The sequence below is a fragment of the Fomitopsis serialis genome (assembly GCF_022376445.1).
Source record: "Fomitopsis serialis strain Sig1Antser10 chromosome Unknown B0H18scaffold_197, whole genome shotgun sequence".
Classification (NCBI taxonomy): domain Eukaryota; kingdom Fungi; phylum Basidiomycota; class Agaricomycetes; order Polyporales; family Fomitopsidaceae; genus Fomitopsis; species Fomitopsis serialis.
Window position 1 is genome coordinate 28,113 of NW_025955157.1, and position 20,306 is coordinate 48,418.

The 20,306-nt window shown below is 55.6% G+C and overlaps 3 protein-coding genes across 3 annotated transcripts; all 3 read left to right on the forward strand.

Moving 5' to 3' along the window:
- Nucleotides 1–9,983: 9,983 nt before the first annotated feature.
- Nucleotides 9,984–12,061, forward strand: B0H18DRAFT_888592 (cytochrome P450; the record flags this gene model as incomplete). Its single annotated transcript, XM_048041230.1, has 10 exons — nucleotides 9,984–10,290; nucleotides 10,349–10,469; nucleotides 10,534–10,588; nucleotides 10,647–10,713; nucleotides 10,770–10,914; nucleotides 10,971–11,007; nucleotides 11,061–11,406; nucleotides 11,447–11,646; nucleotides 11,703–11,818; nucleotides 11,893–12,061. 10 exons carry the CDS (start codon nucleotides 9,984–9,986, stop codon nucleotides 12,059–12,061), a joined length of 1,563 nt encoding a protein of 520 aa, XP_047885914.1.
- A 469-nt stretch (nucleotides 12,062–12,530) lies between these two features.
- On the forward strand, nucleotides 12,531–15,255 carry B0H18DRAFT_941670 (cytochrome P450). Its single transcript, XM_048041877.1, has 14 exons — nucleotides 12,531–12,679; nucleotides 12,747–12,956; nucleotides 13,014–13,143; nucleotides 13,202–13,390; nucleotides 13,443–13,591; nucleotides 13,644–13,759; nucleotides 13,812–13,914; nucleotides 13,973–13,986; nucleotides 14,037–14,226; nucleotides 14,277–14,355; nucleotides 14,412–14,534; nucleotides 14,594–14,737; nucleotides 14,797–15,086; nucleotides 15,151–15,255. The coding sequence occupies exons 2-13, from the start codon at nucleotides 12,779–12,781 to the stop codon at nucleotides 14,873–14,875; spliced, it is 1,494 nt and encodes a 497-aa protein (XP_047885915.1). The 5' UTR covers nucleotides 12,531–12,679; nucleotides 12,747–12,778; the 3' UTR covers nucleotides 14,876–15,086; nucleotides 15,151–15,255.
- A 31-nt stretch (nucleotides 15,256–15,286) lies between these two features.
- B0H18DRAFT_941674 (cytochrome P450) lies at nucleotides 15,287–17,669 on the forward strand (the record flags this gene model as incomplete). Its single annotated transcript, XM_048041878.1, has 11 exons — nucleotides 15,287–15,766; nucleotides 15,821–15,950; nucleotides 16,004–16,192; nucleotides 16,246–16,394; nucleotides 16,447–16,562; nucleotides 16,613–16,715; nucleotides 16,825–17,028; nucleotides 17,079–17,157; nucleotides 17,210–17,332; nucleotides 17,387–17,530; nucleotides 17,591–17,669. Exons 1-11 carry the CDS (start codon nucleotides 15,589–15,591, stop codon nucleotides 17,667–17,669), a joined length of 1,494 nt encoding a protein of 497 aa, XP_047885916.1. The 5' UTR covers nucleotides 15,287–15,588.
- Between the last annotated feature and the right edge of the window lie 2,637 nt (nucleotides 17,670–20,306).

A 20,306-nucleotide genomic window follows, 5' to 3' on the forward strand; every position in this document is an offset into this window, starting at 1 on the left:
TCTGGAACCTTCTTGAGATAGCACAGGCCGGAGGGGTGGTCGATCGTATGGCAATAATGGCACCAGTACTCCCTATCATCGAACATCGGCGTGTTCGCGCCGGGCCTGCCCAGGTGGCGTTCACGCAGGGCGGTGCGGAAGACCTCCCAGTCCGAGGCGTTCGAGGTTGGGGGCTCGCAGTATAGCTGGACGATCGTGTCCGGCCGTCCCTGAGTTCCGAGACATTCGAGGAGGGCGACTTGCACCGAATCGCGTACGTCGTGGTAGGCTCCATCGACCGACTCGCCTCTGTAACGTCCATCATCATTGATGTCCTTCTGCATTAGGCGCTTCAGGTCGCCGTGGTAGTAGAGGTCGTCGAACGCCTTCTGGAAGGCAGCGCGCATCCCGGCCAGGCTAGCATCGACGAAGAACTCCAGGCCTCGCCAGAAGCCAACGAAGTGGGAAGTGTCAAAGGCGAATTCGACCATCCCGACTGTCGCGGTGGTTGTCGAGACCCATCGCTTGGCGACGAAGTCGAGGCATTGTTCCTCGGTGGGACCGAAGGCGACGCACCAGAACGGAGCTTCATTTTCTCGGGCGGGTTGAGTGATGAACTTGGGGAATTCGACCTCCGGGTGCGGGACACCGAGCTCCTTTAGTACCTTCTCCATTGCCAGCCTCGCCTGGTAGCCGCCGGCGTCGGCCGTTCCTCGGTTCGCGTTTTGAATGAAGATCGCGGGCTTTTTGCGGAGAAGCCACTTGTTGACCTGATCGCGATCGACATTCTTGATCTTCCAGAGGGGATCGAAACCTCCGGCGATGATGCGCCATCCACCTTGCGGCGCCTTAGTCTCGGACAAGGTTGACGCGGGGAGAACGTTGGGGAGGACTGGTGCTCGTGGGCCTGCGCGGGCTGCTGGTGCGATATCGACGAGCGGGGCGCTCTCGACCGGCCTTTGGTTCAGGTTGTACTGCGCGGGGTAGTCGTCGAAGATAGGGGCAGGAGCAGGGGGGATGCCCATTTGGGCAAAGGCGTCCATCGGGAGAGGTTCTCCCATCACCACGTCTTGTGGCGCCAGGCTTTGTGGGCGGACGAAAGGCTCGGCACCTCGCCCCAGGCCGGCACCCCCAGTGTGGGGGAAGAAGGGAGTGTTGGCGCGGGAGATGAAGGCACGGTCCTGCCAGAGGTCCGGGAGACCGCGTGGGTCGCCAGGAGTGAAGGGACGCATCGGGGCGTGAGCGGGCTCGAAGGCGGATCTAGTGAGCGGTGTCCTCCAGAGCACCGGTTCAGCTTGATGGGGGGGCTGATTCTGCTCGGGGACGTATGCGGCGAAACGCTGTGGGGGACGTTGCTGTTGCTGGTGAGGGGGGACCTCAGGGCGCCAGAAGACATCTTCTCGTATGCGTGAGTCCTCCCTCATGAGTCCGGCGCTGGAGACGTTGTACTGTTGAGCGCTGGCCGGGTATGGTGACAGGCGCGCGCCACTTGCGCGATGGGCCGCAGCGTGGTTGGCGTTGTTGTTGCGCGTAGGTACTCTCGCCATGCTCGTGAATGGCCTTGGGGGAGCGCGGGACTGGGAGGCGCTTACGGACGGCGTGAACGGCCTGAGTGGGGGCCGAGCTGCCTGGTTCGTGATTGCTCTCGGTCTGATGACTGGGGGCGGGCCTCGGAGGGCGGCAGAGAGCTGGTTTGCGGCGTGGCGTTGCTCGCTGCGGGAAGGGCCAGCCGTCGGCGGTCGCGGGGTGCGCGTACGGGGGTAGGCAGGGTGAGGGCGGTGGACTTCGCATAGGAGAGATGGGTCGACACCGTCGCACCCGATAATCTGCTCGGTCGTTGGGCCGAACTCGTCGCCATCTAGGGGCAGTTCCTCTGGTTGCTCCATGGTAAGACCTTCTTGGTAGCCTCGAGCGAGCTCCTCGAGGCGGCGTACAGTGTTAGGCGACAGCTGTTCGCGCGTCTGCGCGTCCTCGTCGTTGTTGCCGTCGCCGACGTCTCCGGTGACCCTGCGACGCTTCCTAGCGTCACTCGGGGTTCTGGGCTCGGGCTCAGCAGCAGTCGCGGCCACCGAGGACGAAGGGAGTCCGATGCCTATATCGGCGGCCTTGCGTTGACGCTTCGGTGCCGCCTTTTTCTTTCCTTTGTCTTTGATCTTACGTACGATGTTCGCGAGTGGGCTCTCGGGCGACGAGGGATGGTTGTTGCTCATGGCAGTGTCAGTGGGCACCTGGACAGGACCTGCTTGCGCCGCCATCTCGGGAGCCAGGGCCGGCTTGTTGAGAACGAGGAGGTCCACGTTGTCTTCGGCCTGCGTGGGGCGGATGACTGGTGTCGCGGGCTGGGTTACCTCCCCGGACAGAGCTCCGGTGTTGTGATTGCCAGATGCGGCTTGGGCGCCCCTCGTAGGGGAGGAGTTGCGAGACACTACCTGGGCATATGCTGCGGCGTATTAGCTTCTTTCAGCGGCGGTTCAGGCCAAGTTGGGCTTACTTGGGCTCCACCTGCCATCCATGTTCATAGACATGTTTACGCCCCACGGATTCTTCGACGACGAAGGAGACATGCCACGGCCTTGGCTAACAACCTCGCGGGGAGTTGCTTTCTGAACAGGGGATCAGAGAGGTGGAGGGTAGGCGGAGCGGCCTCACTCACGTTCGACATCGTTCGGCGCTGTTTAGCTGGTATAGCTGATGGGTTGTCTAGCTTTTCGGTGGGGGAAGCAGACGCGTTGGACTTTGGTGGTTGGCCAGCTAATATATCAGCGCTTTTTCGGGTATCTCACGCCCACTGGCCAGGCGAGTCAACACGCTCACCTCCAGGGATTGCTGTGTATTGGCTTGATTTCTGTAGCGGTGGTTGCGGGGTCTATTCTCGCACAGCAGCGTTAATTGTACCGGTTTGTCTGCGGCTTTGGGCCGCGGCTTTCAGGTCCTCGGGTATTTTGTTTTCTGGTCGTAGACCGGTGATTCCGTTCGATTCATGACGGACGGTATATTCAGGATTGCTTGGGCATCTAGGGGTTTCGATTTACGCGCGCGTCGGCACGGTCGGCGGTTCCGAGTGTGGATCTCAGTTTGGCCGCTTCGGATACATCTCCGTTCGGTCTATTTTGGGAGGTGGGGAGTGACGTTGTTCGACTGACTTACGCGGGGCAGCATGGTTGGACGGCTTTATGGCGGGTGTTTCAGGTTACTGGCCGGACCACTTGTTGCGCTTTCTTGTCAGCATGGTCGGGTGCCTTGCCTGCGGAGGGGATCCGTTGCACGGCCTGTTCGGTGCTACTTTGTCTAGACGCGCGCATTTTAGAGGTCTGAGGTCATGATTAGAGTTTGCGGCGCGTTCACGCTCACACGTTTGGACATGGAAGCATGCGATTGATGCGGAAGTCTCGTACAATATGTCTGATCAGGGTTCCTGGGCGCGATCGACCCCTCAATCCTCGGCGTTCTCGTCACTGCCACCTTAGCTCCATCCCTCCGTGTTCGTGATCTGCCGCAGGCGGCGGTCTAGGTCTTGGAGTTCGTCTTCGTCGACCTCGAACTCGTATGGGTTCTCTTTGTCGCACCGGAATGGCGGGAGGTCTCGAAAGGAGGGGTGTGGGCGCGGGATACTGGGGAGCGAGGAGTAGTTTGTGGTATGGGACATGCTCTCGAAGCTGTCGAGCGCTACCCAGGGGATTGGGACACGAAGGGTGCACGTCTCGCGGGCGCCTGAGATCGAGAACGTGACCCAGTGGCGTCGCATCTGCACGATCTGCGACAGTTTCCCTACACCGGATCTCTGTGCGTCTGTCCGGAGGCGGATGAGCTGCTGTTTCGCTAGCTGGTCGTACGGTCTATTCTGGACCACCCACGTGAGCCCGTTCCTCTCTTCCATCGTCAGCTGTTCGTTGACCTCGACTTCTGTTATAGGCAGGTGCGAGAGTGGCATGATGAGGCGTGGGAGAGGCGTGGGGGGAGGAGAGGGTTTCTGGCGTTTACGTTTTCCTGGTAGCTTCGGCGGGTCGGGGGTAGATGTGTCGTCGCTACTCTGGGTGTGCGCCATGGGTGAGGTGTGTGTGGGAGGCAGAGTGAGGGCGGGCCTTACTGGGACATGTGTGGCATTTATCCTGAGGTTTTAACGGTTCGTTGGGCGTTTCTTTCAGCGTTTATTGTGAGATTGAGTTACGTCTTTTTAGGGGGCTTCTTGGATCACAACTGTTTTAGTGTCCTGTCAGGTGTGCAGCCTGCTGGATATTCATGTGTCATGTGTTAGGAGTGGCTCGTGCTGTGCGAGTTTATTCATATGTGGCTTGTGGGTCCACGTCTCAGACTGGCACTATGTGGGTGTCGTGATCACGTGAGGGCACGGGGACGGAGACCGCCGGAGAGTTAGCCGGCCGTAGCCGGTTTGAGGCCGGTTTGTGGCTTGGGGTCTTGTCTTCATGTTCTGGCCCGGCCCGTCATCTAGCGCCGACGGCGTAGACGTTACTTTTTCTTCTCTCTCTCTCTTTTTTTTTTTTTTTCTTTTTCTTTTTTTTTTTTCCCTGTTGGGGAGGCGCCTCTGATGAGAGACGCCCAGGGATTTCGCCTCCGGGTGAAGGGAGGGGCACGGGGAGGTGACGTAGGGTTTTTTGGTCTAATTCGAGGGGGGCTTATGACCGCGTATGTTATTGTCCTCGTATGGGCTGGGGGCACAGTGGCCCTTAGGGAGGTGAGTGGCCCTATCAGAGCCAGGGTAGCACCACTAATGATACGGATACGGCGGTCCCAGCCCATATCGGGCGTTTACGTGTGGCATTCCGGGTGGTTCCAGTGCCGTTGATAGTAGCTGCCATCGGCCGTCACTTTTGTGGCTTGTGGCTGGAAGCATATTTTCAGGGATGGACAGGTCTCAGCCGTGGGCGCTTCTGTTTTTTAAGCGCCGTGAGGGTAAGCGCGCAGCGCGTTGCGCGAGCTCGCCGTACTCGTTGTGCACGCGCAGCTGTCGGTCTCCTCGTGTTCGCAGGGAGTACCTATTAGGGACGTAGCTCGTGTGCGAGCAGAGAATGAGGAGGTTCTCGTAGAGTAGTTCCCCAGTTACGGGCACCTTTGGGGGTGGATCGTCGCTCTCTTCGACGGATGTGGACCTCAATGGGTCCTCGACATCGGTGCTGGTGTTGCAACCGGGTCGTTTTTTAAGTGCATGTTGGTTTCGCCTCAGAGAGGTTACTTATCCCCCGGACCACGGAAAGGTCTGCACAGGACTCCGTCTCGACGACGGAGCCCTCCCGAGGGGGAAACTGGTGATTATCTCAGGTAGAACGCCGACTCCGCTCTGCAAGCTGTTTCGGAGCCTTCTGGTTGCAATCGCACAAACCTACATAACGCGCTACGTGATGCGTGTGTGCGGTCGGGTGTGTTCCGAAGCTGCAAACACTGGCTGAACCTTGCTAAATGTGTACACGAACCCTCGAGCCTGCGTGCCCCTTCGAACCTTGGCATATGGTACCGGGTGCAGTACGCTTCCTCCTGCGGTGATAGGTTGGTATTGCAATGGTCATCAAGACTGTTCGCTGAACCACATCCATAAGGCGACGGACCACTCAAGAAGCCTCACCACACAATAGCTGTATACCAGTGCCATTGAACACGTGCCGTCACCTCAAGATCTGAGACTTATAATCAAGGAAGGATGAAGTACACATTCTCATCGCATCCCTATCGTACACACACAATAAGTTACCTGCGACCCACTAAATAGGGTTCAAAGCTATCTTTTCAACGTCCTTTTCGTCCTGGGCCGTCAGGTCCCAGTCCTTGTCAGTCTCAGTATGGAGCGGTATCTCCCGCATCAGCAGAGAGGAGAGCAGCCCAACGCCCGCGACGCCCGTCAGCGCCTTCCACAATATGGCGAGGCTCTCCGCGAACGCGAGGCGCACCTCCTCCCTCAGCGACGGCGTGAGCGTCGACAGCTCGGGTATGATGGCGTACGCGAGCGCGACGCCGTTGGGGAACTGCGCGATGTAGGCGGCGGGGAGCCGCCGGCGCAGCTCGTTCTGCAGTATGGCGTTGCCCATGGTGATGCCCCAGATCTGCGGCGAGTCAGCGTCACGAATGGGTGTGGGCGCTGGGCAGAGGACGTCACTCACGCTTGCGAAGGCGCGGACGAACGCGTAGAATGTCATGGAGCGTGCGTTCTCTGAGGTCGGGTGGGGCGCTTGCACGGGGAATTGAGCGACAGAGTAGATGACGCTGTATGTTCTGCATGAGAAAACAATCATCAATTCGATGTCTTTCATATTTCTGACGCACCCAATACCGGATCCCGCGATTACGCTGAAGCCGATCGTGCGCGCGCTCGGGTCGTTGGCGGTGATAGTTGTCAGGAGCCCAAACCCTATGATGGTCAGACACCAGCCGGCCCACAGCGGTGGTCGGTATTTCTGGCTGATTCCAACCATCACTCCTCCAACTATGGCGGCCGGGGCGATGGCAGCGAGTCCGAGAGTCTGGACACCGGATAAGAGGGGAGAAGAACCCTTGCAGGCTTGGTAATAGATGGGGATAAAGTCTAGTCGTAGCATAGTGAGGATCTTCGGAGAGAAGACAGATGATCTTCGACTCACAGACTGCGGCGAGAGCGAGTACTGGCGAAAAGAAGTTCTGCAAATATCTAGACATGGTCACCGTCGGTGAAAAGGACGCGCGATCTGTGAAAGTGACGCACCCACTAGCACTTGTCCGATCTGACATCAGGTGATACGGGATCTAAACTTCGTTGAATGGATGGAGATCGCACGGACTGAGAAAACATACAATAGGTTCTGTCGCCCAACGGCTTTCGTAGACGAAGAATAGCAACAGGCCCGCCAACCCGATGCATAGTGGCACCAGGACTTGTGCAGATCCCCATGAGTATTCGATACCGCCCCATGTGAGGCCGAGTGCGCATGCGGCGGAGCTGCCAACAACGATGAGGTTTCCTCTGCAATATCTCAGCAAATAGGATATAGTCAGAGTGCTACGCTCTCACCCCCAGTCCATACGTGCCATCTTCTCGCTGAAGGTCAACCGCGGGGCCCGGAGCTCCATGAAGAAGACTGTGACGAAGATACAAAACCCGCATATTGGTAGGTTGAGATCTGCGCGAGACATCGGCTTCAAGCGACCAGGGGTAGAGGAAGCTACAAAGTACGTACAGAAGAGCCATCTCCACGCTCCGGCCGAGGCGAGACCACCGCCTACTACAGGACCAATGGCACAAAACAATGCCCAGGTCCTGTCGCGACCAACATGTTAATATGAACACCAGGAGCGATCACCACGTACGTACAGTCCAATAAGTCCAAAGAAGAACCCGCGATCGCGTAAGGGAACTAGGTCTCCGAGGACAATATCTGAAAGGTTGACGATGGCTCCGCCTCCAGTGCCCTGGACCGTTCGTCCAGCAACCAACATGGCGTTGCTATTCGCTGCGCCACACAGAGCGCTTCCTAGGGCAAAGAGGAGAATAGAACCGACAAGAACTGGTTTTCGGCCAAATGTTTGAGACAGACCGCCAACCATAGGTAGGAAAGCGGTGGATGCCAGAGCATACGATGCCCCAATCCAAACGAAGTCGGTCGCATGGAGCTCTTTCACGATGGTGGGAAGAGCCGTAGAGACCGAAGTGAGCTCAAGAGCAAAAAGTCCAAGGGCGGAGCATATCGACAAGAACGACATCCAGAACTTGAATCCTCTCGCCTGCGGCCTCGCAGCAGCGGAGTCATCGACGATGGGCGAGTCGGCGTCGTTATCCGAGGGATTACTGGAGGACTGTCGAGGGACGGTGGCAACGGATTCCATGGACATAGTCCGGTGAGTTCGCAGTAGGCACCGAAGGGCGGTAAGGCGGCGGCTATGCCAGCGAGGAGCGTATCGCAGACCATGACACTGACACCGACATCTGACGGTGTCACGCCGGACGCTTGACCAACACCTTCGTGCATGGATGCTCCGAGAAGGCACGCGTCCTCGACAAGATCAAACTCTGTGGACTGCAATTGAAATATGCGTGCCGTAGCTTGGCCGCAGCTAACGAACTGAGTCGCACAGCCGGTGACATGATGCTGCCAGCTATAGGCTGAGCTACTAGCTCGCTGCCATACAGGAGTCGACGACACCTGTACATACGCTCGTCGCTCGGGCACCTCGGGACACTGGAAGCCATGTCAGCCTCTGGTGGCAATCGCGAAGGCTTTCAGGTTGACTGACCGTCCCAATCTCAAGACATGCACGGCCACGAAGTAGGCGATTTGCATCCTTCGTTACATGATTACATGAATAAACCGAGGGTGTACTAATAGTACGCGCGGATGTGCTGTGAGACTGGCAGTGGCGTGGCGAGACATTCAGATCTTGTTCAGATCGTCCGAGTCGGGGCAGTCGGCGCGCGTCTGACTCTGTATTATAACCACGACGACGTCCCTCCTTCAAAATTACCACCACCATTCTGCGGCTCAGGTTTGCTCCTTAACACACCAGAATTAATGTCCAAGTGTCGGCCAGCGCGCAATCATCTGAATTAAGTCACATACAGTCATCGTTTCAACGCTGTGGCTTCTGGCTAAGGGGGAACTTGGAATGCTACGAACCACCTCTTGCCGTTGTTCCTGGCTATCTTCAAGTTGCTATTCAGGCGACTGCGGCTCACACTGACAGCGTACAGCAAGAAGGAGCAACTCGACAGCGGCACCTCACTTGGGGTGCTTTAGTGTGACACAGCGAGCGCCAGTCGTCATGCTCCCGAAGTGTGAGTGTCATCGTACTTGTTGGACACTGACTGGTACTGACATGCATTCGCATCGAAAGAATGCCGCAGTCATGAGTCCGCGCGCCGATTCTATAGGCCCACAGTTGGGCGTGCATATAGGCTCCAGTACAGTAGTCTCGAAGACGGAAAGGGTTGACGTTACGACTGAGGTAAAGTGCTTCAGGCTCGCCTTGACCGGGATATCTCATTTATCTGTCTATTATCGCATTCCTAGCGCATGCGCTAGCTCGCGATACCATTCCCGTCCACGCTGCATTTGTTAAGGTTGATTGTCCTTGCAGCGGAGCATTCAGATCTCCGTGTCTAATACAGGCTTGCCGGACAATATGTGGAGAATGCGAGGGACACGCTGTATAGGCTGATCCTCGTTCGCCGCGTCTCACTCCTTGTCGTCACGAAAACTACGCTAGTCGCTCCTTCTTCCGCTCTGTCTTGTGCTGTTGCTGATGTCATGTTATATGCCCGGTCCCGCGTTTGCCCTTGAGATCTGGGTCAATACCGAACGTGCACTTGACTTGTATAGGATAACGTGTAATCTGTGCTATGTCCTGATTGTGGTTCTGTCGGTGCTGGGGCAACGTACGTCGTGTGTGGTGAGTATGTTTAGCTTTCCTGTGTGCAGCGAACTCACACATGCCACCTCGATTCCATGACCACTGTCACGCACATCTTCGCGATCTTCATTGTTCTGACCATTTTGCACCGCAGGAATATGAAGACATGGCCGGAAATCGGCTCATCAAACGAAAAATTGTCCATGGTTTACATCAAATCACACATATCTCTATGGCCGTCGCACTTCAGACGGCCCATAACATCTCTGCGTGACGTGGTGTGCCACTATCAGTGTTATCAAGTAAGCAGGCATATGATCGCGTCTTCGACTACGCTGCGCATGCGGAGGAAAGTCGTGTTACCTACTTCCCTACTCGGACCAGCCTAGGCCGTTCATTTGCAACACTGTTATTTGGTATGCATGGTTCTAACCTTTCGTTTCATGGTAAGTACGCTGATATCATGTCTGACAGGAGAGAACCAGCTAATTGAATGCCACTCCGTCTGTGCAAGGGATGACCACCTCATTGGTGTGTAACGTAGGCAGCGCCCAACCGTATGTCGGTGGCAGACATCTGCGGCGATACATAGGCAGGGTCAGCCCGCATATGCTGCCCGTCTTATGTCCACTGCGACTTCAAAGACGTCTTCTCCCCGCTTCCCAGGGAGCACACGCATGCACACGATGCTTACTCTTTTCGACTTCTCCACATCTCTCGCCGCGCTCTTAGCGAGTGTCGTCCTCCTCGCTTACATCTATCCGAACAGATGCATCGGCACTGTGGATCGACCCGACCTGCCCGGCCCGCGAGGTCTGCCGCTGATAGGAAACTTGCTGCTCGTCTTCCAGAACCGCAATGGCATGCTCAAGTTCTTGGACAACATGGAAGCGACGTACGGCCCGCTGTTCACATTCACGCTCCCGAGCTTGGGTCGCAATATCGTCATCAATAGGCCGGAATGGCTGGAACACATGCGCAAGGGTAATTACCTGCTCACAGGTTCTGTGTTGTGTTGCGCCTGATGCCCCGATTATTCTAGGTGATACGACCATATATGCCAAAGGCAAGGTCGTGCGAGACGTGTTCAGTCAATTCGCCGGCTCAACCACGCCCATATCCACGGACGGGTCGGCCTGGAAGGATGCTCGCAGATTGGTACAGTGAGTACCGCGCCTCATATTCATCCTCAGTCCGAACGTCTGAGTTCATGCCCGCCTTTGATAGACCCATTTTTGCCGCAAAAGCAGTCAATACCCACGCCTCCAAGGCGATGTGCGAGGTACGGGTATCGTCGCATCTCCGCCTCACCCGCCCCTGAGACCCGTCTTGTTCATCAGATAGTTCCGACAGTCAAAACCCTGCTGAGAGCGGCGTGCCACCAGAATGTGGTCGTTGATTGGAAAGGTGCGTGTCTCGACTGATTGGAGAGTATACAGCGTATCAATTGATATGGTGCAAAGATCTCTCTGGACGACTGGCGTTAGGCATCTTCTGCAAGATGGCATTCGACGTGTCGACGGATATGCTCACCACTGAGCTGTCGTGTTTGAAGCTCACAAACGTCTTATCGGACACGCTGACCACTCTGGGCGTGATAACAGCCGAGTCAGTCGGTTGCTCAACCATGCTGTGTCCAACACTGAGTGCTGATATCTCCTCAGCCGCCTTTTCAACCCGGCATGGAGAATCACCGAACGGGTGCGTTGCCTCCACTTTTCAGTCTGGATGACAATGCTCATGTTGGGCAACAGTTTGACGGTACGCGGAGTCGGTTCGACGCAGCAAAAGCTCGATTATCCGCCATCGTGGACGATCTCATCCGTGACCGCTCTCACCCTGGCGGCTTCGACGCGGAGGAGAGTACGGATTATCTCACAGCCCTGTTAGCGAGCACGGCGGAGCAAGATCTATCGTCGACACGCGATACGCTGATGACCTTGTTCTTCGCCGGACGAGATAGCACGCAGAACGTCATTCTGTGGGCTCTGTACGAACTGACACGCAGCCCGGGTTGGATTGCGCTCATGAGGGAAGAGGTGGTATCGCGACCGCCCAAAGGCGCGGAAGGCATCATCACATTCGGCGAACTGCAGGCTCGTCTTTCTCCACTATTCCTTAATCACCATGGCCACTGAAGCTCGCGTTCAGAACTACCCGATCCACCTGGCCGTTTTCTTCGAGACACTCCGCCTCTGGCCTGGCCTGCCCAAGAATGCACGCCTCGCTACAGAGGATGACGTACTACCCGCGATCCCAGAGAAGGGCTTGCCTGCGGTGAGAGTGAACAAGGGTGACTTCCTGCTCTGGTCGGATATGGCGATGATGCGTAACGAGGATGTCGGTCTTCCTGGCAACTTAGCCCGCGCAGCCTTCACTGACCGCGCAAAACGTAGGTGTGGGGTCCCGATGCCAAGGAATTCAATCCGCGTCGCCATCTGGGCGAAGACGGCCGCTTCGTGAAACCCGACACTCCCCGCTTCCACAGTTTCGGGAGTGGACCGAGGGCGTGGTACGTCGACTCGTACTCAAGTCGTAATGGTGCGCCGATGACTGACGTGGAGCGTCTATAACACTCAAATTCAGCCCGGCCATGCAACTCATGACATACGAGTTTACCGCCATCTTTGCAGGACTTCTCTGTGATTTTGATTTCATACCTGTTCATCCTGGTGTGAGGAAGTCCATAGATGCGCTCGCGCCATTCATGGATGGTCCGTTCATGGTTGAGGTCCACGACAGGGTCGTCCAGTAGATGAAACGCGTGCCGTCCACTAGTGCGTTGATTGCAATGTCAGTTGTGTTGGTATGTACTTATAGTGTCAACATGTAGCAGATGACAGAGTTCGGCAGGTAGAACCGTTGTATATTCTTGAAACTTCCGAGGCTCAGAGGATGGAGGCGACAAACCCGCATGAGGGATACAGTAGGTTCATCAAATCTTGTGACCCCGTCGTGGAGTGTATGTGAATGATACTAAACGTACTCTGGATGGAAGTATGCGCGCGGTTGGAGTGTTGTGGTAGCCTCGGCGTCTGTGGCTATGTACCATGGCGGCTCGCCGACTCAGCGCTGTCTGTATACGGCGCCAGCACGTTGCATCTCAATGACTGCGGTGTGCCACGGAGGACCCTAAGTATTAGGACATTTTCATGGACTCAAAAATATCACCCGTGGCGGCGCCACTAGCGCGCTCCCTGCCGTCGGGAACATCCTCGGATCTGGAAATGGACACTGCTACATTGGATAGGCCTTCGATCTTCGTGCAGCGCTATGCCAGTGCCGTGATGAAAACCTCCGCTGGCGCCAAGAACCAAGACCAGACGACCTCAAGACGACCCCAGTCGGACGGTGCTGCACCTATTTCACCCCGGTATTCCTGGAGTTCAACTGCACATACGCTGGCTCCGCGACTGACTCGGACGTCTGGCTCTCGACAGCATATTCAACGTAGAACTGGACGAGTGCCGTTATGATACTTCCGCTACTATGCATAGTGCTATTTGTTATCTCAGCATGGTCGCTGTCCGTCAGGGCGTATCGTGCTCGTCCACCCCGCTTCCCTGGACCAAAGGGCCTGCCTCTCATCGGGAATATCCTGCCATCCAGGCGAAGGTGGCTCACGCTCGCAGCCTACAGTGAGAAGTATGGTGCGTAGTGTACTATGGATGCGTCGCTCCGATGCATTGCTGACCGCTCCGCATCAGGTCCCATGTACTCGCTGCGTGTCCTCCGAAAGCACATGCTTGTACTAAACTCTGCTGCTGAAGCTCGGGAACTCCTAGAAGGCAAATCGAATCTGTACATTATCCGTCCGATCCCTCAGATGGTTCTGCTGTACGTACTAGCCCCACTTCCTCTGAGAAGTGCAAGTATTCATGCCCTGCAACTGTAGTGCCGGTATGGACCGCGGAGTCCTTTTCGAAGGCGACCCTCTTCGCCTCCGCAAATCCAGGAAGCTCCTCCATCTAGTCCTCCAGCCACGGGAGCTTAGACGTTTCAACCCAATCCTGGTGGAGAGAAACAATGTCTTCTTGAACGACCTTCTGCGCACTCCGGATAAGCTAGTAGCGCACATCAGAAAGTACGACATTGATTTCTGCACCAGTTTGGCCCGACTGACGTGCTGCGCTCAGGCTCTCAGCTGGGATCACTCTGTCCATGTCGCATGGCTATGAAGTCAAGGGAGATCACGATCCATATGTAGAGATGGCAGACATCACCGTGCAGAATTTCGCCCAGGCTAACTCATCGGGTCGGTTTCTGGTTGACTGGATCCCCTTTCGTGAGCCTATTCAAAAAGCATAAATTTGGGATTGGTGCTCATCGTCTGGCAGTGGCCAAGCTGCCTGCATTCTTGCCTGGCATGGGCTTCAAGAGGCTTGGGCTAAGCTGGAGGCAACAATATACGGATCTGGCGGAGAAAGGACAAGAGTACGCAGAATCAAACTTTGTGCGTGCGTAAATTGTCTGCAATGCCATCATGAAATTCAACTCGTGCAAAGGCTATGGGAACGGCTAAGCCGTCTTTGACCTCTGCGGCCCTAGATTCTGACTTGAAAGACGAACGCGATATCATCATGTTCACGGCCACGCAGGTGTATACGGGTGAGAGAGCCTCTTCGCTGTGGTTGGTGATACCCGGCTGACGCAGGACGACGCATAGGAGGAGCAGACACCGTAAGTGTGCCAATCTTTTGGGAATGTGCCTGCTAAACAACCGTGAGAAGAGCACTTCGACGCTTTCGTCTTTCTTCCTCATGATGATGATGCATCCTGACGTCCAACGCCGAGCTCAACAAGAGATCGATGAGGTCATTGGCAATGAACGCCTACCAGAGTATGCCGATCGACCGCGGCTACCCTATGTCGAGGCCCTTCTCAAAGAGCTCTTACGTTGCTGTCCGCCCATACCTGCCGGTGAGCTCCGTCACATCCTTAATTTGCCTTACGTAGGCTCACTTATGTAGTTGCCAGGACTCCGGGAGAAGACGACGTCCACCGAGGATATCTCGTTTCGAAAGGAACTATCGTCATTGTGAACTTCTGGTGAGTGCCTTGCTTGACGGTGCCTGGAATTGTGAATTGGTGATCACACCTGCCAGGGCCATGCTTCACGACAAAAGCCGGTACGACGAGCCTGACGAGTTCAGGCCAGAACGCTGGCTCTCACGGGATGCGGACGACAACACGGACCCGTTGGAAGTTACATTCGGGTTCGGTCGGCGGTACGTTCGATGACATTATGACACTCATGCCGATAATGGATTGACGCTGCACCGGAAAGCGTGTGTCCTGGGCGCCACCTCGCCGAGTCGTTGTTGTTCACCGCCATCGTGACCACGTTGGCGGCCTTTAATATCGCCATACCAAGGGATGAACAGGGCGAACTCGTGAATGCGACCGGCGAATACAGCGATGGAGGAATGATGTCAGTCATGCTTGCTTCCATCGTGAACCTCAGCTCACATTACTACTGTACTGATACAGATTCCCACTTCCCTTCAAGTGCGACATTCGGGTGCGGTCCGAGCGAGCGAAAGAGCTGGTAACGAGCAGTGTCGCTTAGTCAGACCGACGATTGCATTGAGAATTTGAAGCGAATCATGATATTTGATGCAGATTGAATACAGACAATGGATGGTAGCAATCTGCGGTGAATCGTCCTGTGGAGTCCCTCGTGCCACCGTGTACTGCACGCTAGTGTTCAGTGGAGGTACTTATGATTAAAGTTAGCGCTGGCCAGTGAGTTGGCGTCGATGTCCTCCACCATACTACTGGTAAGTACTCAGGTCATGTCAGTGGTAGTACAGCGGCTCAACGCTGTCTGTACGGTGCGAACAGGCTGAATATGTTTGTAGCTAGCCCACTGTGCTGGGCAGTTCGGGGCAGTTCGGGGCCCGAGCCATCACTCGAATAGCACACGCCACAGCGCCAGCCCTTGTCGTCGGTAACTTACTTCGCGCTGAATGGCGATAACCTCCTGCCTCCTCCGACCGCAGCCTCACAGGGCCGAGCGTTCATAAAGTTCAATTTCAGCGGCCGTACCCGAGGGCATCTGTCGCAACTCAAGTACTGAGCGCTGTCGTGTTGGCAAGATGCTGGTGGGCGCTACTACATCCACGGCCCCCTCCTCCACGAGGAACCAACGCCAGACGACTCGGACAGTGCTGAACTCCCCTCACCCCGGACCTCCTGAAGCTCAAGCAAACACACACTAGCTAGACCTGCGACGTTCGGCCCCCGACAGCACCCTTAGCCTCCAGCTGGACGATTGCCACTATGATACTCACGCTTTCGTGTATAGCGCTATTTATTATTTCAGCGTGGTCGCTGTCCGTTAAGGCACGCCACGCACGCCCACCTCTGTTTCCTGGCCCGAAGGCTATACCTCTAATCGGGAATATCTTGCCGTTTAAGCGAATGTGGCTCACGCTCACAGCGTATAGCGAGCAATATGGTGCGTGGTGTGTAGACGCGTTACTAAATCGTTTCGCTGACCGGTCCGTATCAGGTCCCGTGTACTCGCTGCGCGTTCTGCACACGCACATGCTTGTACTCAACTCTGCCAGCGAGGCTCGAGACATCCTGGAAGGAAAGTCGCACCTCTACTCCGGTCGCCCGATTCCCCGGATGGTATCACTGTACGTGCCAGACTCAGTCTTGGAGAGAGTGCAAACGTATCACGCTCCTCTAGTGCCGGTATGGATCGCGGAGTCGTGTTCGAAGGCGACCCTCTCCGTCTCCGCAAAGCCAGGAAGCTGCTCCATCTGGTCCTCCAACCACGAGAGCTCAGACAGTTCGACCCTATGCTAGCCAAGAAGAACGACATACTTTTGTACGGTCTTTTGCGTAGCCCGGACAAGCTAATGGCGCATATCAGAAAGTACGTCATTGTATGCGCGGTCCGGTCTGTCCCAACTAACTTGCTGCGTTCAGGCTCACGGCTGGGATCACTCTGTTAATGTCGCATGGCTACGAAGTCGAGGGAGAGCACGACCCGTATGTGGAAATGGCAGATATCACCGTGCAGAATTTCGCCCAGGCTAGCGTCTCCGGTGGCTTCCTTGTTGACTGGATCCCGTTTCGTAAGCATGGGTAGAGGGAATCTGCTCGGATTGACTGCTAATTCTCAGGCAGTCGCCAAGCTGCCTGCGTTTCTGCCAGGCATGCATTTCAAGAAACTCGCACTGGGATGGCGGCAGCAATACACCGATCTGGCTGAAAGGGGACATCAGTACGTGGAATCGAGGATTGTACGCGCAACGACTGTGTGACGCGGAGACGATACTGAACTCGCGCATAGGCTATGGGGTCGGCCAAGCCGTCTTTGACGTCTGCGGCCCTGGTGTCTGACCTGAAGGATGAACGGGAAATCATCATGTTTACAGCCACGCAGTTGTACACGGGTGAGAGGGCAGCATTCGCTCTGATCGAATCTGCCGTGCTGACGCACAACTACCAAATAGGCGGAGCAGACACCGTAAGCGTGTCCGTCTTTTGTTCAAAGCCCGAAAGCTGATCATAAGCAGAGTACATCGACGCTTTCTTCTTTCTTCCTCATGATGATGATGCATCCTGACATCCAACGCCGAGCTCAACAAGAGATCGATGAGGTCATTGGCAACGAACGCCTGCCCGAGTATGCCGATCGACCGCAGCTACCCTATGTAGAGGCCCTCCTCAAAGAGCTCTTACGTTGCTGTCCGCCCATACCTGCCGGTGAGCCCCGTTACATCCTTGAGTTGCTTTACATTGGCTCACTTATGTAGTTGTCAGGACCCCAGCAGAAGACGACGTCCACCGGGGATATCTCGTTCCGAAGGGGACTATCGTCATTGTGAACTTCTGGTGAGTGCCATGATGGTAATCCCAGTCATGGACTAGTGATCACGCCAACTAGGGCCATGCTTCACGACAAAAGTCGGTACGACGAGCCTGATGAGTTCAGGCCAGAACGCTGGCTCTCACGGGATGCGGATGACAACACGGACCCGTTGGAAGTTATATTTGGATTTGGTCGGCGGTACGTCGAATGTCAACCATGCCAAAAACGAAGTACTGACGCTGCGCCGAAAAGCGCGTGCCCTGGCCGCCACCTCGCCGAGTCCTTGTTGTTCACCGCCATCGCGACTACGTTGGCGGCCTTTAATATTGCTATACCGAGTGATAAGCAGGGCAATCTCGTGAAACCGACTGGCGAATACAGCGATGGTGGAATGATGTCAGTCATACTTATACTTGCTTCTATCGGGAACCTCAGCTCACATCACTGCTCATACAGATTCCCACTTCCCTTCAAGTGCGACATTCGGGTGCGGTCCGAGCGAGCGAAGGAGCTGGTAATGAACAGTCTCGCTTAGTTGGAAGCGCACTAGCGATCGCATTGAGAGACCATCCGGAGAGCGAGTAGTAATATTTGAGACAGACCATACAGTATACAGACATGGTACAATGAATCCTGCCTAGGGTTCAGTAGACTTCATAAGATCGGCCGCCTTCTCAGCGATGGCAACAATAATGGCGACTGGGTGACCGGATACTTGGGAAGGAAAGACCGATGCATCTACAACTCGCAGGCCTTGGACTCCGTGCACCCGAAGCTCAGTGTCGACCACGCTGGTTCCTCGATCCCGTCCAATCCGCGCAGTCGACACCTGCAAAGCGACGAAGACAGTGAGATGCGTGGCATATACAGACGTGGGGTGCGTACTGACCGCGTGGTAGGTAGGTTCGGCGCTACGGCGTATCCATGCCTTCAACTCGTCGTCAGTGACCTATAGCGGATTCAGAATCAACGGACATGGTCAGAGCCGAAGACCACCAGCCTTGTCGGGGTCAGCATGTCCTGGCCAGAATGTGTCTTCCTGATCCGTGACTGTGGTCGTCTCGAGCAGAGAAGCGAGCGGCTCAGTGCGTGCCACCTGTAGTAGTATCCTCGTTCCGCGAAGCACGACATTCAGATCACTCTCAGACTGGAAGTAGCTACCCAGGGCTAGTCAAGGGTTGGCTCTGCGCGTACCATCGGGTCATAAACTCACTTCGCCTCGATCAGGGGTTTGTCCCAAACGCTATTGGACGCCAGTGTGATTTGGCCGGTGCTCTCAGGCTTGAGACAGACCGCACCCTTGCATAATATCAGCGGGTGACGCGATGTCCATAAAATCAGTAGATCCAACACACCATTGTGATTCCAGACGCCCCCGGAGTGGGTATGACAAGACCGTTGTCTACCGAGAAGCTAACGGGAGCCCACACCAGTTCCAAGTCTGGTGCGCCAGGTCCAGATGTCAAGTCCCTGATCGCAAGGTTCTCCGAGGAACCTGATAGCGCTGCGACCCTGGGTGAACGTCAACGATGGTCCTGCGACGAACGTCAAGACTCACTCCGGGTCGAAGGAGCGCAAGAATGCTCCTGATGAGGTGCCGAGCGCGGCGAGTGGGCCTCCTCCCGTGATGAGCCATCTGAGCATGGCCAACGCGCCGGGAAGAGGGTTGTTGTAATGGTCCCAGGTCGCGGCCGGTTTGGCACGAAAACGAAGCGGGCCTGATGCGATATGCTGCAGCAAGAAAAAGTGTCAGTAAAACCCCGCTGTTCTGATTCGTGACCACGAACATCAGTGAGGTTCTTCCCTACCAGAGGGAGGTCTTGTATGACTGGAATTTCGAGCCTTTGCAGGTCGTCTGCAGGCCCGATACCAGAGAGGAGCAGGAGTTGTGGGCTGGCGATCGCCCCGCCACATAGTATCACTTCGCGCGTAGCATCGGCACGGTAGCGCGGCAAGGTACGGCTTTTCGACACTTCCACGGCGATCGCGCGAGGCTCTTCTCCCGGGTCTTGCGAGAATATGATCTTTTCTACCATGGTCTCAACGGCGACAGTCAAATTTAGTCTCGACAGCACATCTGGTGTGAGATATGCTGCCGCGGCTGAGCTCCCTGAGAGTCGGTAAGTGACAGCTAGAGGCAATTTGAATGAATTATCCCATAGGCTAGCTTACGTTGGCCTGTCTCGTCGATGTGGCCCACGAAAGGACCAACTCCCATTGTTCCGCGGGGGAGTTCATGTCTCTGGACCATATCTGACATTTAGGAGTATGTCGCTGTGGTCGATTGAACTCACGGGTTGTACGGCATGCCCATCGCTACGCAAGCGTCGGTGGCTGCATTCACGACAGGCTGGAAGGCGTCAATAAATATCCTGGATTTAAAGAATCCCCCAACCTACCGCGGCCTGAGTGTTATGTGTCATGGGCCATGGACCGTTTAATCCGTGTTCTTCTCGTTTGACTCCTGGAAATAGCGAGCTGGCGCAGTATCGCTCGGCTTTGTCAAAGTACCTGTGGAATAGAAATACACTTAACGTGCGAGTTCTGCCGGAAGAAGTTTCGTATTACGGTCGAAGATCAGCATATCCCCACCCATTCGCACCAAGTTTTTCCCACTCGTTGAAATCTATCCGAGACTGTATTCATAGGTGTGGCGCAAACACGCAGGCAGTTGAAACGTACCTTCAGGTGCACAACGATGGCAAATCATGGAGTTCAGGGCGCTACAGGTTGTAACTTGTTTGTGAGTGAAGCATGCAAGGTAACTGCAAGTTGCTGCGAACCTCGTACCGCCCAGTATCTTCCCTCTGTGCCAGTTCACTCGTCGACCATACATCTTCTGCTGTGGCCTAGATCTATGTTAGCCACACACACACACCCAGAGCCAGCAGCATTGCGCACGTGGTTTGGTAGCTCCAGTCGACAGATGTCTGAAACATCTTGCTATATGCAAGCGGGATGCGGCTGAGTAGGTCTCCTTCATGGCTAATTCAGGTTGAGTGGGTCATACTTTTGATCAATTCCCTCACGCACCTCTTGCCTGCCTCGATAAGCAAGACAGTGTTGTTCAGGTCCTCAGATAGCCGAGAGGCAAGGACACATCCTGCAGTGCCTGAAATGATGCAGTCAACTTCGGTGACAACGATTTACGGTGTCATACAACGACGTACCT

Bases quoted from the DNA above. Each gene is read 5' to 3' on its own strand.
- B0H18DRAFT_941670 (XM_048041877.1), top strand. From the start codon at position 12,779: ATGATACTTCCGCTACTATGCATAGTGCTATTTGTTATCTCAGCATGG. The intron at 12,957-13,013 runs GTGCGTAGTGTA...GCTCCGCATCAG, and splicing joins AGCCTACAGTGAGAAGTATG to GTCCCATGTACTCGCTGCGT. The intron at 14,356-14,411 runs GTGAGTGCCTTG...CACACCTGCCAG, and splicing joins ATCGTCATTGTGAACTTCTG to GGCCATGCTTCACGACAAAA.